General features: G+C 35.8%; 1 protein-coding gene across 9 annotated transcripts in view; it reads right to left on the bottom strand.

Annotated features, from left to right (window-relative positions):
• 7B2 (Secretogranin_V domain-containing protein 7B2) overlaps nt 1-12,793 on the bottom strand; it is a 50,252-nt gene that overhangs the window by 17,848 nt on the left and 19,611 nt on the right. For 4 of the 9 annotated variants that reach the window (XM_076117922.1, XM_076117920.1, XM_076117918.1 and 1 more), the window contains exons 2-5: nt 3,818-3,908; nt 2,334-2,557; nt 601-758; nt 134-324 (exon numbers count right to left, since the gene is read on the bottom strand). In XM_076117922.1, the coding sequence (XP_075974037.1) occupies nt 134-324; nt 601-758; nt 2,334-2,557; nt 3,818-3,901 (657 nt within the window). In that variant the 5' untranslated portion in view covers nt 3,902-3,908. Of the gene's footprint in view, nt 1-133; nt 325-600; nt 759-2,333; nt 2,558-3,817; nt 3,909-9,202; nt 9,222-10,806; nt 11,171-11,854; nt 12,705-12,793 lie in introns of those variants that run through there. The other 5 variants (XM_076117921.1, XM_076117924.1, XM_076117925.1 and 2 more) reach the window with 4 other exon arrangements.

The raw sequence follows: 12,793 nt of genomic DNA, 5'->3' as shown, positions 1-12,793 counted from the left end.
TTTGGGTAGAGCAGCTGAATTAGAAAATATTACAAAAAATACTTTAGGTAATTTACAAAAGCGATTAATTCTAATATTAATTAATGGTGATGCGGCCATAGGTTTGGAGGCTTTAAAACAACAACATACTCACTGCAGGCTTGTACTTCTTGGCAACAACGTGGCTCTTCTTGTGGTGCTCTGGGTAGCGGAGGTCGAGGTCGGCGCCGGAGTCAGGCGGGCAGCTGAACATGTGCTCTCCGTCACACATGCATCGCTGGGCCAGTTGGTACTCACGGCTAAAGGCAGCGGTGTTCTCGAATTCACTGATGCAACCTTGGTCTTCTGTTAGACAAACAAAAAGAAATGTGAATAAAAAAAGAATATCAAAATAAAAAATGGTGACTCGACAATCAATAGGAAGTGAACCGAATTGTAACTGAATAAATGTAACTAACTGCTTGAGCAGTTAGAGTTGATGAAAGAACGAAACCTCTGGGCGTCTGTCTTCGTAGTGTAGTAAAAGTACGATATTGTTATTGTTTTTTGTTTGTTACCATTTCCTTAAAATCATGTGTTCATAATCATGAAAAATATAAAAGTATTATGTGTGATGCTTACCGGTGTATCCAACAGGACAAGGGTTTGGCGGGTTACAGTAGGCCGGAAGAACCGCGTCGGTCTTGACCATTTGCCTGTTGGGCATCACGCCAGACGGTTGCAGCCGCTGTTGGCCCTCGCCGGCGCCGCCAGTGACGTATTGATGGCCCCACAGTGAGCTGTCACAGAAACAAATACTTTAACCCTCTTAAAAAGTAAAACTTGATAGTGCTGAAAAGAAGAATCACCAAAGAAGTTCCCGTACTGATTTCAGACGTCTTTTAATTTACAAGGAAAACGATTCGTAAGAAATTGTCGTCTGATTAACTTCTAGTATTAGAATCAATCTATTTGCGATATCAATCCTTCAATTCATTCAATGAATGTAATAATCTCTATATCAATCAAAAACCTTCTTCTGGTGAGTAGCGCAATTCTCTACAGTCGATACTTTCGAGTATCGAAATTTACTGCCAAAATAGTTTTTATGACGCCCGGTAGAAGCGCTAAACAGATTTTCGTGTAAAATTTTTCGATAGCCGGTTGTCGGTAATCGACAGTAGTAGAAAATCGAGCTACTGAAAGCTCTTTAATAAATAATACTACAGGGTTTGAACTAGTTCATAAATCAAATAGGTCACCCAGTGACTAAACCTACCAGTCACTATCAATTTGTTACTGCCCATAAATAATAACCTATTAATATAAAGTGGCAAGTTCAGATTGTCATGGGCTCGTAGGCATGAAGGACAGAATCCCGGAGGAGCCAACGTGACAATTGAATTATTTTGATAGAGAAATGGGGCCAGTATAGCGAAGAAGATATCTAAGGCTGATAGTCCAGTAGAAGACACGATATACTTAAGCCGAAATTCTGACTTAAAAAAGGTACTGAGCACCAACAAAATCGATACTGCAGTTGCATATGACCTTTATATTTTTATTCAAATCAGTGTTGTTTGTACTCGCTTTTGTTATCTGAATGTCCACAGAAGCATCAAGTTAGCTAGAAGTTTGTATCATAACTTTATGAGATACAATTATGTATATCCTACCAAATCCTTAGAGAAATACAGACACAATGACGTGTTCGGCTGCAAAAGCTTCGGCTGTTTTATCTCGCTTCATTTCATACGCGATAATCTAATGTGCGTACACCTATTGCTAATGTAATGATATAAATATAAAGCTATAAATATATACTAGTATATCTTGAACCACAGCCGCACCTTAATCGTATTGTTTAATCGTGTTATCTGTCAATCTTAATGTTGTTAATTCGTCCTAATTTCTCGTCTAGACTTGATTTGTCTTCTGCAATTAGAACAAATGTAGACAATAGCCCGTTCCTATTGTTCTAAGTGATTGTTTGGTCTTTGTTCGCTGCAATTTGTTAGACGTTTATTTGAGGAAAATTGTGGTTTTAACTGTGGTCAATTTGTATCCGCCAAATTCTACTACAATTTTGTTTTGGCTACAAATGATGCCTATATTTTTTCACATATAAGTTATTAGTAACTTCAAATTATAGTGTTACTATATAACATTTTAAAATACGACTATTCACGATGAGATATTATTGAAAGTTAATTTGGACAATTTATCAACAACATTTCAAAAGGCCTCTTTCACATATGAACTCTTTTCCTTTCAAGCTAAGGTAGTTTATTTTCTCAAGAATTTTCAGCAAAGTCTCTGGAAGTATAAAAACGCGATTTTGGACTCTAACTGCTGGTATTAAAGTTGAATATTACCTGTGTTGTAAGTACTCTTGGTCGCGAAGGCTGGGGTTGGGGTTGCCGTCGATCAGCGAATCGTAATCGAGCTGTTCGTTCTCCAAGTCCTTGTTGGCACGGGCCATAAGGGCAAGGTGACGTTCGTTCGATGGAAACTCCAGATAGCTCGACGCTGCGTCGTTGAACTCCTTCCCCATCCTTTCCACTACCTCACGAAGCAAAGCCTCCGTTAGTATATGATCCTAGGACAATGGTTTTACGTTAGCGCCTTTCATGATGTGTTTAATTTCAGCTAAAGGTAAAATATCTTCAGATATAAGTTGTTTTTTTTCAATCTAAAATGTTGTCTATTTGTTATTTCCATTTATTTAGCCCCTTATCGCAAGATAATTAAAAGTGTGCATGATCATTTGCGCAAATCTAATTTATAGTTTCGAAAATTTTCTGTTTATTTAAAATTCAACGTTTAAGAAATAATACTGTTTAAGATATTTTTTTTAATGGAACATAAGCGAACATACATTTGCGCAAGGTTTACAAAGTGTATATGAATACCTTATAAGAAAACTGATGAATAGAAACTTGTAACATTTGTTTTCAAACTTCTCCAACATCTTATTGCGACCTTTAGACAAATCAGTGCAAGTGAAATATGAAGAATAAACAGGGCGTTTATTTTTAAATTGGACATATCTGGAACATTCGGAACTATCCCTGAAATATTCAATTTCAAAAAACAACACCCTATATACCGATTACACAGTGGGCAGGTTTTTCGAAAAGCACAACTTAAATATCAACAGGAAACCATACCCACTACGAAATCAGACTGCATAAAGTAATTTGTTGTATCTTTAGGTATTTTCGACCCATTCAGCAATAGGTAGTACAAAGGTGTCAATGAATAAATTGTAAGTATTTTGATAATGTTATAAAGTGCCAGAACGCCAATCCTTATAACGACTCTGAAAATGCCAGTTAATCAATATATACATAGATTGTATGCGCAAAATACGCACATTACTGCAGATTTATGCAAACATTTTGGTACTTTTTTGAGATTGAAATCTTTGTTGTCTCGAATGTTTTCAATTATGAAAATTGGCCTCCCGACTTCCAAATCTTCTGTAAGTCTTCTAAGATTTCATGTCAGATGTTTCTTCATTCCGTGATATTACGTAACAGCTGCCTGTCGTCTGGATAACCCCTAGGTAGTCTAAAATTCACTAAGGGATTCTGCAGGCGACATGCAGCAGCCGTTACGATGTGTAGACTCTTCTGTGACGTCACCGTTGTCTTCTTTTTCTATCTTCCAGTACATGATAAAAAGGCCGCAATAAGGGTAAGTTTATTAAAAATTGTGAGATTTTTATTTCTTAACTTTCTATAAGTAAAGAAAAGACGGCTTGAAATCGATATTGTAATGTCTGTTTCAACTGTTAGTGACTTTGATGTTACAAGTTTCATCTAAAATATGAATGCTTTACGGATAATTAGCAAACCTTTTCCCCAATAGAACCATGGGGGATAAAGCCCATTGTTCCTACGACGCTTATCACCAACACTGCAACTTCGTGCACTCCCATTGCGAATCTGTAAAGAAAAGAAAAAACGTCAAGCAAAAAATCAAAAAACCAATAAATGATTGAGCGTTTCAAGACAACTTTTGGTTCAAATTATAAAAACGTCATACTTCAGCATGTTAACAATTAGTCATCTTTATAATGCAAATGAGGACTGTTTTTTCTGAGATTTGCCATCGGTGTTGTACAATTCATATCAATCAAGCGAAACATGACATAACATTATTGTTTGATGTTTTTTTTTTGTAAATAAAAAATGGGCTTAGTCCCATTGTGCGGCGCAACGTGGGCGCGGATTAAGATGCTATCAAAATGTTTGGGCCGGCGTCCTTTGATCCGCTTACCGTCAACCACATAATTGATTTAATTATGTTTTAATTAAATTGTGTATCCATGTGTTATGTTATTTGCTTAGTGATATGTAAATATTTGTAGTGCAAGAGTGGTATACCAATATTCAGAAAAAATGTGTCTGTTCGTTTTTAATGCTTTATTTAAGAGCGAAAGAATTTTTATATCCTCGACTCTATGGCAGTTCCCAATGTTCCAATTTATCATAAAATCTTACTTTGTTGAGTCTTGCTATGTTATTGCTAACTGGCTAACACAATGCGCATTTATTATAAGTTTCTGATTTCTATATTTTTTCAAGATTATATTTATGAATATGTAAAAGTTGTATGTTTTTCAACATATAAAGTTGAGTAAGTAAAGCCAGTTCAACAAGTATAAAGTTATAGTCCAACTTCGAGTTGAAACTTAATATACAAATGAACTGTTGTCCGAGTGCAAGAAAGCCTGGCGATATCAACGTATGGTAAGTGCAGATAATGTACCGGTCTGGACGGGCCCGAGACGGCCTAGGTTCGAATCAGGGCTATACTCTGTGTCCATTCACTAGTGTTCATTCAAGCTTTCTACTCACATAGATTATTAATCAGATGTGACAATTATTGTAGGGATAAACTTGGGTTTTGTTTCCACATCTAGAGGTAGATATAGATAAACATTGTGATCAGTGGTTCAATATATTATACCAGAAGCTAGTTTAGCTAGCACTTTTGTGACTGTGATAGCGTGCAATCAAATAAAGTGGGTTAAGTTTTTGATAGATTGAGGTAGGACACTATAATTTAAAGTACATGATAATACAAATAATATTATTGCTCAAGAAGACAGACAGAAATAGTTGCATATAACAAAACTGATGCAGTCTGCAATTGTTTATAAATAAGTGATATCACCCTTAATTACATTGTTTCTGATAAGATTAAGCTAAAGTTTATTTACACCAAGATATGAAACTAAGTATGTAAAAGGATTTTGTGTCATCCTTACATAAGCAAAACTACATTGTCTTCTAAAGTTTAAAGATTTGATAATCATGTCTTTAATGTTTAGTCTATGTGTCCGGGTGTGGGGGGCGGGCACCTGCGCGGGCGCCGGCCGTGGGCGGACGGTCTGTCGGCGCGTCCGTTCCCCGCACTATACAGTCTATGCACCTTTGTCATTGTCAACTCGAACTGTACGTATGCTAATACTGCGTGGTCAAAATAGATTAATGCTATTGGAAACTTCACGCGAAATTTGTAAAGGTCTGTTAATACTGGGATTGTAGCGTAATTTTTGAGTCTTCTAGTTACGTTCACAGACTTTAAAGTGTTATGTTAAATGAAGATTTGATTTAGATTTTAATTATATTTTTTTTAACAATTTTCTCATAACTACAACCAAGTCAGCTTTTTAACAAACTTATTGCAATGATCGAATTGGTTTGTCTTGACTTGTTAAAACTTGACTGTCTTTAGTCGGTACTGTACATAGGAATTTGATGGAAAACTTTATATTTCTTTCTTTTCTTTCCCAGAATATAACAAATTACCTTACTGAACTAAACTCGATTTTCAAGAAGTTTATTCGTTCAGCTTTTACATAATAATATTAGAATAAATAACGAGAATATTCTATTCCAATTTTAGTACATATAACTAGAGTCAATAAGCCCACAAATGGAACCAATCAAAGTGTAAGGACTTCTAGAAAGCATAATCTAACTCGTTGTTATTATGACTCAAGCTCTTGTGTGTCTGCTTTCCCTTATAAAAGTCATTTGCTGTGTATGGCCCATTAAAATGCTTTTAAGTCCTTCCAGTTGCGTCATCTGCTCGTACAGTTGTAAGCAAAAATATGTCAGTATGTTTAAAAATGAAAATATCTATTAGAATTATTCAGAACTAATTGCTATCTGAATTTAATTTTGTGTTATTTGGTTTGAATTCAGTAGTCTCGTTCTTTTGTAGGGATCTGTACCAAAAGAATAAAAACCGGATCCTATTAGGACTTTGCTGCCTGTCTGTCTATCATCAGACAATATTTCAAGAACTGTGATTGTTAGACTATTGTTTTAATTCTATTGACAAAAACAAGTTATTGCTTCGATGGAGCTCTATGTATGAATACGCGGAGACTTTTCTAAATCAGTACATATTTAGCTTTTCCCATCACTTAGTTGTTATTTTATTTTTTTGTAGTTATGTTACCGTTCATGACTGTACTTTGGTGTACGATTGAAATTGAGACTATAATATTGTTATGAGTCCTTCTAATATTAAGGAAATGGTAAACCTTAATGGTTACCGTGGGCATGTTTTGTATGCAGAAGTAGATTAGGGTTGTAAAAACCGTAGGTAGAGATCGAAATCAAGGAGCTGCTTTTTTTAACAATCCAACCGGAAAATGTGTCTATTGTTTTAAATAAATATTGTATAATCCATTACCCCGGTGTAACTCTGTTCGCGATTTAGGTGTATATCATGACTCCAAGCTTATCTTCGAGTCGCATGTAGATGCTATCGTGGCCAAAGCATCTCGGTCATTGGGATTTATAATGCGTCTTTCAAAAAGTTTTACAAAGGCCAAAACATTAAAAATTCTCTACTGTACGTTCGTTAGAAGTCAGTTAGAGTATGCATGTGAAATTTGGAATCCATGCTATCAAAAGTATATTGACCGAATAGAAACCATTCAACGAAGGTTCATCAAATATCTTTGTTACCATCAAAAAATACCATACCAGGCTAATAACTACTTCGATCTTTGTAAGAAATTCCATTTTCTGCCGTTAACCCTTCGTCGCGATATATCAGACTGCGTCTTAATATCGAAAATCCTTCAGAATGATATTGATAGCCCAGACCTATTGTCCAGATTCAGTCTGAATGTTCCATCTAGAACCCGCAACAATCCACCAATACGAGTCCCTTTCGCTATGTCAAACTACAGACAAAACTCTTTTATAATTCGTGCCAGCAGAACCTTTAATAAATTCAGCAAACTCGTTGATATTGATCCCTTTTGTACCAGGGTGGATACGGTTAGGAAGTCTATTAGTTTTTCCTTTTTCAAAGGTGTATAATGTCATTTAAATAAATTATTGTATTAGCTTAACTTCTAACTATAAAAAAAAAAAACAATCTTACAAGCTTCGCAATGGTTGTACGCATAGAGACGTATGCATAATAGAATAAAATGTATACTCTAATTCTAAACGTGTCGACTTGTAATTGGCTAGCTGTATCTATGTCACTTTCATTGATAAGTTAATGTAGCTGTAAGTCGTCCATGCTTTTTAAATAAATAAATAATTTACAAGTGTGAAAATCCATTTGTTAAAGTATTTTAAGACCCGAAAAGTCGTCCATATTTTCTATGACAGAAACGTACCACAACTAATCCATAACTTTTTATTTGATCAAGTTAAATGTGGATTGTATGTTGGCTTTCTAAAATTAGCGTTATATTGTAATAAAAATAACACCGTTCAATCGCCACATATTCTTATTTATACTCTTTTACTAGTTAATAAATATTGTATATTTGTCCTTTTACATTTGTTTAACAGTTTATACACATAATCGTTTGAAAGTGTTATAAACGCGACGTAAACAAGCATCTATAATGAAGACACAATGCCGAGGAGTTTGTTTGAACGCCCAAATCTCAGAAATTACTGGCACAAATTGAAATGAGGAAGATTAACTACTAATATTATAAAATTGTAGAGTTTGTTTGCTTAAAGGCGCTAATCTCAGGAATATTTAGTGTTGGATAGGTTATTTATAGAGTAAGGCTATAGGTTAACACCCCGCAAAGACCAGTAGGAGCAGAGTACCAGTAAAACTGTTACAAAAACGGGGAAATTACGACCCATTCTCTCTTATGTGACGCAAACGAAGTTGCGTGTTAGAGTTAAGCAGCTATAAAATCACCAGAAAAACTGAACACCACGCGGACGATGTCGCGGGTGACTGTTAGTATTTTATACAGCAAAGGTTTTATAGCTACCGAGGCGTAGGCGTTACGCTATTCTAGTCTTTTTTACCTTTTTATCATATTTGCCATACTTTAGCGATTTGATACCCGATTTGGTAATCAGATAAGTTTTATACTGCCAGTATTATTGGAATTTTGTTGTTATTACTGATTATCATCTTGTTTTTAATTAAAGTTTTAATTAGTTGTTTGTTAATAATAAAATGGGAGACGATTCTGATTTTATTTAGATTCTTAAGTTCCTTTGTTTAGTATTCAGGTTTAAGAATTATTAGACAGTGTTAACAACATTTACTTTATGGTGACTACTGATTGCACACACACACCACAAAATTCTAAAAGTTAAATTATTTCTGTCAATGTCGCTTTCAGTTAAATAGTTGGACTAATTTAGAAGAAATTTGGCAGGGTTAGGGGCTTTATGCATCTCAAAAAAGATCAAAACACAGAATTTCAAAACACGACATTTTTTGCGAGCAGAACTGCGGGCGTAACATCGTCTGATAATAAAACAAAGCGCTACTAATGTGTCGTTTCTCGATCAATAAACTGTCGAATCGAGAACGTTAGCAAACAGTGACAAATCAATAAATCGATTGGAGCTTCTGCAAGAGATTATCTACATCAACTGGTTCGAGTGGGCGTAGTAATTGAAACTCGAATGTACTTGCACTAAGGATTGCAACAATGTAACGCTTTATGAAGTATTTTGCTGATTATTGAGTAGATTATCTGGTTGGTGAAATAAGATGGAATATGAGAATGTATTGAATGACTACACAGTTCCATTTCTAGCACATTAACTTAAACGAGCTAAACTTAAACTTAGACAAAGGGCAGAACTACAAAAAGACAATGAACGATTTTTAATGAGCTCTACATTTTATGTTATTTTGTTCTAGCAATGAAAACCTTATATACACTGGTATGTAGTCAAGTATAGCCTACTTCAAATATAAAATCATAACTTACTATCTGTATTTTATCGTATCTGTAAAATAAAAAATAAAATCAGTAAACAAGAAAAATCCTTACACGTCAAACTTAAACCATAAATACAGTTAAAAAAAATACCGCTTGGAGATTCAAATCCGTGACAGTTTCTGAATTTCAATCGTTAGTGATGTGACGTAGAAAATTCTCGTAAAAATTCTTATCGAGCATCAGTCAAGTAAAAATAGAAATGACAAATTAAATTAAACAATTGGTCTCGGATCCCGGATCCCGGATCAACGAAACATGTCGAAACGTGTGTTACGCGAGATGCATAGTGATGAGATCAAAAACCGATACTGTACGAATTCGATATACGCGTGCGATTACGTAGGACTAAAGTTACAAGTAAGTAAATAGTTTGAATGACGTATATCGATATTTGGTGATGAATTTAGATCATAATATTTGGTTAGTGGGTGCGAATTTGCTTACATATATTATGTTTAATTTTATTGCGGTTTATTTTGTGGTTAAATTTAATATACAGAACAAAATATAGTTAGACTTTTATGCGGTTAATATAAATATTGATTATTTCAGGAATTTTAATAATAGAGGATTTTTTGGTGAACTTTTGCGTGAAAGTGTTCTCTAGTACTAAATTTGGTTTATATAGTTGTACTTTATAGGCGTTTCATTTGAGCTTAAACCTTCCAATATTTAGACGAGACCCGAACGCAACAATAAGTGTAAAAAAAAACAAACTACTGCCTTATTTGCTCTTGCAATAAGAATCCAAAATTGTCGACATCAAACATATTTTCATTCAAAATTGTATTATTATAGTTTTCGTTCTAGAAGCAAATTCCCTAGAAATATTCCTGGTCGTTAAATATCGTGCTAATTGCTAACGTCAAACAACACATAAACAAGAGGGAGGGACAATCTCGGGCACTTGATTGAGATTTATATATTGTTAAAAGTCCGTTGTACTATTTCTATTAATTCGTGTCATCAAAGGAACAAAGAATGTGACTAGATGTTTTAATGAAGACAAGGTTCTTTGTTGACGCATCAAGTTGATGTTTTTGTTTGTAAATACATTGCTGTTTTTTCCCGAAAGTGTAAAGTTGAGCTGGCAAAAAAAGCGTGCGTATTACTGCGTATTCATTAATTCCTAGTTGCGTTACGAGTTAAAATCTTTTTAAATGTAGACTTCGATTAGTATTAATGTGAAACCATTTCGGTCGAATATTTAATTATTTTGGTAGCCAAAACCAACTGCCTGATCTGGAACTTGTTTCCAGAGTGTCCTGGCCAAAATGCTACGCAAATCGGGAATTAGTTATAAATATCGCGTTTATTCCCATATAATATTACACTATTGTCAATAAACAGGAAAGTCTAGTAGACACAATAATACAATGTCTTAAGTATCATAAAAATGTTTGATCATTTCTCTAAGTCCCGAAACTTCAAGCCTAAGTCTTTTCTAAACTAAAACGCCTTCGAAAACCAGTTGCGCATTAGACCCCGTCAAAATATTGCGGCATGGCGTAAGAAGGGGCGCATCGCCGGTTTCATAATAAAGGTCTAAGGTCAGAGCGGTCGTAAATCAAAATGGCTGCTTTCGTACTTACCTTTGCTTATAGGGTCACAAGTACGAACACGAGTGTAATTTAATTGTAATTTATCGTTAAGGAAGATTTTTTACAACTGCTGTTTCAAATTCACTAGTAATTTTAAAGTTTAAAACTAAAATTCAAATGACGCAATTAAGATAAAACCGAAATGGCGACTACTAGGGGCGGGCGTGGACAGCAGCCGCGGGGAAGAGCGCGGGTGGCGGGGGGAGGGGTTAGTTCCGCGCACCCTGTTCCTAGGTAATACAAGAGACCTCCATTTTGAACTGCGCACATCAATAACGACGCCGGAACTGCGCAGGTCTAGACTAGGATATTAATAAAATCTAGCTCTATCGATCGCCACGTAGACGCCCCTCGCCCCATTATACATAAACCCACGTAATAATCTCTTGTACGTGCGTAAACTACACATAAAACTAACATTATTCTCCCCGTGATTAAGCAATTAACCATAGAAAATGTCCCCAGCATACTTTGTTAAGTGAATTGCTATAATTAAACAATCCTGTATAATTATAACAAACGTTAAAAAGCACTTTATAAGCATCGTTAAGAGTTAGCAAATTATTTATTATTCATACTGTTTTATAGAGTTTTTGACGTGATTGCACGTATAAATCAAATATTGAATTTATTACAGCTCAATCAATTTGTATGCGTAATTATGTGAATCAAGTTGCTGTAGTTACTTAATTATGTCAGGCTTTATCTTTATGAATTTATAATTATATTACCTACTATGATATATGCCGCTTCGAATGCTAGAACGTTTTGTCTTACGTCGTCTAAAGCACGGATGAGATCAAAACAAAGATTTCCACGTCACGTCCCCGACTTGTTGCGTCTTGAGAAATGATGCCGACTTCTTCAAAGATCATCACTTTGGAATGTGAACCTTACTCCCATTAGAGCAAAGTCTCGTTGAGGAAACTAGATTCCGGATCTCAGAAAGCGGACAGTCGCGCAAGCGCGATGGGGAAGGAAAATTCTAGACTACCAAAATATTTTAAGCTGTATTCTAGATAAAAGAAGATTAACTTACGTAAAGTTTCACCAAAGTCGCAATAATCGCGATCAGCGTCACGGCCAGATACATGTGTGATTAGGTACTGGTGTTTATTTAAAGTCGGTATCTAATTATCGATAATATTTTCTTCGAATTCCAAATTATTTCTCACACGCGTCGATGTTGTAGAAAAGCCAACGTCGAATTAATGTTTTCCGTAAGAAAGCCGATTGCTACGCGAGCGTATCAAACTCCAAGCCGTATCACGCGGCGTATTAAGCTAATGTTCAGGCGTAGAAGCGTCACTCACTATACATTAAGTATTAAACTGTGTGCCAACTGATTAAAGTTCTATGTCGAGTGCAACGTCAACTGCGCTTGGAGTTCGGACCGGGACTGTTGCAGCAAGGCGTGGTGCACCGGCTTTCATAGGAAGCGCATACAGTTATTGATCGACGCAGTACTAAATGGCATTGCTATATAATGCAGTCTACGCCCGTAACTGCGCGCAGGCGCGGTGCACGGCCTGGAAATTTCCTAGTTCAGAGCTAGACACTATTTTAGGTTTCAATATCGATTCTGGTGGCGCGAAGCTGTAAAATGGCGGATTGTAAAAATGGTGGTTTATGGAATCGTCGATGATAGATTTATGTATTTTGTTAACCGTCTAGATACTTTTAAATATTTTTTTATAGATATTCACAATACGCGTCGCCGACTTGTTGAACGTCTATGAGACAAAGTAAAAGACGAAACGTGTTCAACGTTATCTGAGCTCGACGAAGCTCGGCCCGGGACTGGTGCAGCAAAGCGTTATGCACCGGCTTCTTTCATAGGTAACGCAGCGCTCGTTAATGCGTGGGTCGTAAAAGGTCAGGCGGTTCCGCGCAGGCGTGAACACGGTTCCGGAAATTTCCTGATGCAACGGCTTCTTACATAGGTAACGCATTCAGTGACGTTGACGTTAAGGGATTC

The sequence above is a fragment of the Anticarsia gemmatalis genome, chromosome 9 (genome assembly GCF_050436995.1).
Source record: "Anticarsia gemmatalis isolate Benzon Research Colony breed Stoneville strain chromosome 9, ilAntGemm2 primary, whole genome shotgun sequence".
Lineage (NCBI taxonomy): Eukaryota > Metazoa > Arthropoda > Insecta > Lepidoptera > Erebidae > Anticarsia > Anticarsia gemmatalis.
The sequence above is the reverse complement of the archived record's forward strand: the minus strand, read 5'-3'. Positions and strand labels throughout refer to the sequence as shown.